General features: G+C 35.0%; 1 protein-coding gene across 1 annotated transcript in view; it reads left to right on the forward strand.

Annotated features, from left to right (window-relative positions):
• The window catches only part of per3 (period circadian clock 3), a 31,876-nt gene that overhangs the window by 17,515 nt on the left and 9,715 nt on the right, over nt 1-4,646 (forward strand). Inside the window, exons 10-13 of the mRNA XM_016441401.1 lie at nt 1,821-1,927; nt 2,017-2,173; nt 2,271-2,379; nt 3,243-3,480. Coding sequence (XP_016296887.1) covers nt 1,821-1,927; nt 2,017-2,173; nt 2,271-2,379; nt 3,243-3,480 — 611 coding nt within the window. The remainder of the gene's footprint in view (nt 1-1,820; nt 1,928-2,016; nt 2,174-2,270; nt 2,380-3,242; nt 3,481-4,646) is intronic.

Here is a 4,646-nt window from a genome sequence, read left to right on the forward strand (position 1 = left end):
ATAATAATAATAATATTATTATTATTATTACTATTATTATTATTATTATTTGAAAATATGTTGCACAGAATATGGCTGAGCAGCATATTATTATTATTATTATTTTAAAATAATTAGCTGCATGGAGTAAAGCTGAGTAGCACATTGTTGTCATTATTATTATCTATTCATTATTATTATTATTATTTGAAAGTATTATGTTGCAAAGAGTATGGGTGAGCAGCATATAATAATAATAATATTATTATTATTATTACTATTATTATTATTATTATTTGAAAATATGTTGCACAGAATATGGCTGAGCAGCATATTATTATTATTATTATTTTAAAATAATTAGCTGCATGGAGTAAAGCTGAGTAGCACATTGTTGTTGTTGTTGTTGTTGTTGTTGTTATTATTAAATATTATGTTGCACAGTTTTTTTTTTTTTTTCAATAATTAGCTGCATGGAGTAAAGCTGAGTAGCACGTTGTTGTTGTTGTTATTATTAAATATTATGTTGCACAGAGTATAGATGAGCAGCTTATTATTATTATTATTATTATTTGAAAATATAATGTTGCTCAGAATATGGCTGAGCAGCGTAGTAGTATAAAATATGTTGCACATATGTTGAGTAAAGCTGAGCAACATTAGTAATAATAATAGTGTAATAGTAATAATAAAGTTTGTCTTGTTGCTTGTTTGTCACCTCTTTAAATTAAAAATGTATCATTTTAATAATAATAATTTAAACTCTAATCAATGTCCATGTATTTGTTTATTTAGTAAGTATCTGTAAAAAGTTTCCGACTTCTTACATGGCTGCTTACCAAATAATCTAGTAATGTTCAGTCAGCAGCTTCACATTAAATGGGTCCTATTATGCTCTTTTACAAAGTCTTGATTTTGTTTTGGGGGTGTACTAGAACAGGCTCTCATACTAGGTTGTTCGAAAAACACATTATTTTTCACATATTTTACATTATTACAACACCTCTTTCCCCAGTCTGGCATGAACGGCTCGAATAGTTCCTGCATCAAATGAAAGCCCGCCTTCTGAAATACGAAATGTGCTGTGATTGGTTAGCTGGGCCAGTGTGTGTTGTGATTGGCAGCACTTGGCGCCTGGTCGGGAAATGTCATGCCCCTTACCATAGCCGCCTGCGAGCTTCAGTGTAAATATTGCGTCAAAATCAAATCAATTTGAGCATGATTTAAACCCGGATGATTGTAAACACTCTAAGTTCATCTGCCTTGGGAAAGCTAGTGTGTCTCCGACACTCGTTGCCTTCTCTAGTGCAGCTCAACCAGGTCTCGTCTCATTCGTCGGTATTTGTGATATCACAAATCCCGGAAAATATGCGTTGTAGTCCAAACGAGTCGTTCATTGTAGTTTTTGAAAAGTGATTTCTGTTAAATAAAATATCTCCTTTTGAAGTGGACTTTGAACTTTGTAACTTTGCAGATCTTTTTTATGCTCAAACAGCAACATTACAGACTAACTAAAGTTGAAAAAGTGAAAAAGCATAATAGGACCCCTTTAAGGTTTATTCTGCAGTACTCACTGGGTGTTATGCTAGCCGTTGTTTAACCACATGACCATGAAGTAGTTTTAAGTTCATCAGCTACATTAGTTCAGTATCTTGCTAGAATTTAAAGTCTTTTACAGTACAAATAACACTTGACTTGGACTGATTTCAAACATCACGTTTAATCAATAGCATAAGACGAGTCTTTAGCGGCAAAGACTTGAAACAAATGCATTTTCTTGTGGTAAAGTAGCTACTGTGAAATTCTTCCTCATGTGTTAGTTGGTCGTGTGTGTTTTTCAGAGCGGTGCCTTTGCTCGGCCACCTCCCTCAGGACCTGATCGGTACCTCAGTTCTGACCTGCCTTCATCCAGACGACCGCCTGCTCATGCTGGCCATGCACCGCAAAAGTACGTACATCTCTTATGACTTTTCTACATTGTAAAGTCTTTATCAGACTTGTATAAGGTCTTAATAAAATGTGTCCTGATCCCTTCAGTTCTGAAGTACGCAGGCCAGCCTCCGTTTGAACACTCACCCATCCGCTTTCGGTGTCAAAACGGCGACTACATCACCTTGGACTCCAGCTGGTCCAGCTTCATCAACCCTTGGAGCCGTAAGGTGGCTTTCATCATCGGCAGGCACAAAGTTCGCACGTAAGCGCCGGCTCAGGAGCGCGCCTGTTGTGTTGTGTGTCCAAACACTGACATTTGCTCATACAGAAGCACTTGTTTTTGTGTGTCTTCTCTGTAGTGGACCTCTGAATGAGGACGTTTTTGCTGTGCGGAGTAAAGCCGAGCAGCTGATCATGTGTGAGGATGTTAAAGAGCTGCAAGCCATGATCTACAAGCTCTTCCTTCAGGTGAGAGATCGCTAAATCCACAGAGGACAAGCCACATTAGCAAGCTTTTTGCAGGCCAGTTGTTCAAAAGTGACAGTAAAGGCAATAAACTTATTAAAACCTTATAAAACTTATTAAAACCTAAAATCAGTCGTTTTTGTACTGTCAAATAAATCTCCAAAAAATAGTGCTTTTAAAGAGTTCAGTTTTTATTATATATGTAGTGCCATCCCTTTAATTAGAGCAAGGTGACAGCAAAAGCCATATAAAATATAAAAATAGGCAGTCCACAATTAGATATTGACCAGCAAATATCAATAGTCTGATGCAGCTAAAGCAACTAATACCAGCCAATAACTGTCATTGACTTCATATCAAGGTTATTAAAACGTTATTATTAAAGCCGCTGAATAAAAATAAAAAAAGAAGGTTAATGCAACTTTTTTCTCAGAATTGCAAGATATAAAAAGCAATTTTGAATTTCTATCTCACACTTCTGAGAAAACCAAAAGTCAGAATTACCATGTTTATTCAGTTGCAGTTGCTCCACTCACAATTGCAAGTTTTGATCTCATAATTCTGAGAAAAAAGTCAGAATTGTGAGATTATAAACTCGCAATTGCAATGAAAAAAAGTCTATATCTCACAATTCTGTACCATTTTGTGTTCCTTTATATGCTTTTTTTATTCTCAAAATCGGGCAGCTGCTGACTTGCATTTTATGAATCGCTAAGTACCACGGTTTCAGCTAAAAATCTTCCTTACTGTTCTACTCCAGGAAAAAGTCACCTACATCTGGATGGCCTGATGAGTACATTTTCAAAACAAAGATAAGTTTCTCGGCCCATTGATCACCTGCGTCTGCCGCTTGTTTTCTTCCAGAGGTCACTGCCTTAGAAGATGCTCCAATGGGTAGCGAGCCAACAGACTCCGCCCCCACCACCTCCTCAGCCGCTCAGGAGGAGTTACTCGTGGTGGGTCTTACTAAAGAGGTGCTGTCGGCTCACACGCAAAAGGAGGAGCAACAATTCGTGGATCGTTTCCAACATCGTATCCTGCAGAGTCCCTACAGCTCCTACCTCCAGCAGGACAACAGCAGCATGGCCCATTCTCATCACAGAGGTGTGTGTATGTGTGTGTGTTAGCAGTTGTTATTTGTCGGTCTATTGCTTGTGATATTCTTCATTTGTTAGTTGCTTTGGATAAAATTGTCTGGAGCAAAAGAAGATTGACGTTGTCTAATCAGTGTCTGACTGTCAGTGGATTATTTATTTGATTCTATTATAAAAATAACTGCATTTTATATATATATATATATATATTTTTTTTTTATCTAAAATTTTTACAAAATTTAAGTATTAACAGTGTGATAATGTTATTGGAAAATCCAACAAATTAAATATTTTTTATAATAATTTAATTGATACTTTATTTAAATATACAGTACATAAAGATAATAGTCCGTATATTATATTCAATTATATTTTGTATTACTGTAAAAAAAAAAAAAACAGTAAAACAGTATTGTCTATAATTGTATATTCTAGCTTTTTTTTTATAATAAAAGATAAGCACAATCTCATTTTAATTCTGTCTAAGTAAGTGGTACCCTATAAAGCCATCCATAGCAGTGTTATTCTTGTATAATTGAAATACTAATATAATTTTTTAATAATATTTTGATAATAATTAGTGCTTTGATTATATGGATCACCCGGTTTCATTTTAATTTTAGTTATGTAAATTTAATTTTAGATTAAAGATTAAAGATGATTAAAACTGAATGTGTGTATATTTTTTTATGCTCATTAAGGCTGCATTTATTTAATCAAACACAGTAAAAGTAATATTGTGAAGCATTATTACAATTTAAAATTCTTCTAATATACTTTAACATGTAATTTATTTCTGTGATGCAAAGCTGAATGTTCATCAGCCATCACTCTAGTCTTCAGTGTCCAGGGTGTCCGCGGGGTCTTAAAAAGAAATTTAGAGAAGATTAAGGCCCTTAAAAAGTCTTAAATGACATTTTCCAAGGTATTAAATTTTGTCATCTTTTCATTATGTATATTTGTTGAATAGTGGGGTTCTGTGTATTTTATTTATGGAATCCCGAAAGATTTGACGTCATCTGTTACGGTGCTCACTGACTGACTGTGCTGCTGCGTGATAGCGTGGGGCTTGTTGATCCCGTTCTTGCTGAATTTCTGGCCATTACCGCACGCTCCCATCCGCTCCCGCGATTTTTGTGTCCGCTCCCGCAAACATTCTAATATTGTATATAATTT

Source organism: Sinocyclocheilus anshuiensis, unplaced genomic scaffold (genome assembly GCF_001515605.1).
Source record: "Sinocyclocheilus anshuiensis isolate Anshui unplaced genomic scaffold, SAMN03320099.WGS_v1.1 scaffold623, whole genome shotgun sequence".
NCBI lineage: Eukaryota > Metazoa > Chordata > Actinopteri > Cypriniformes > Cyprinidae > Sinocyclocheilus > Sinocyclocheilus anshuiensis.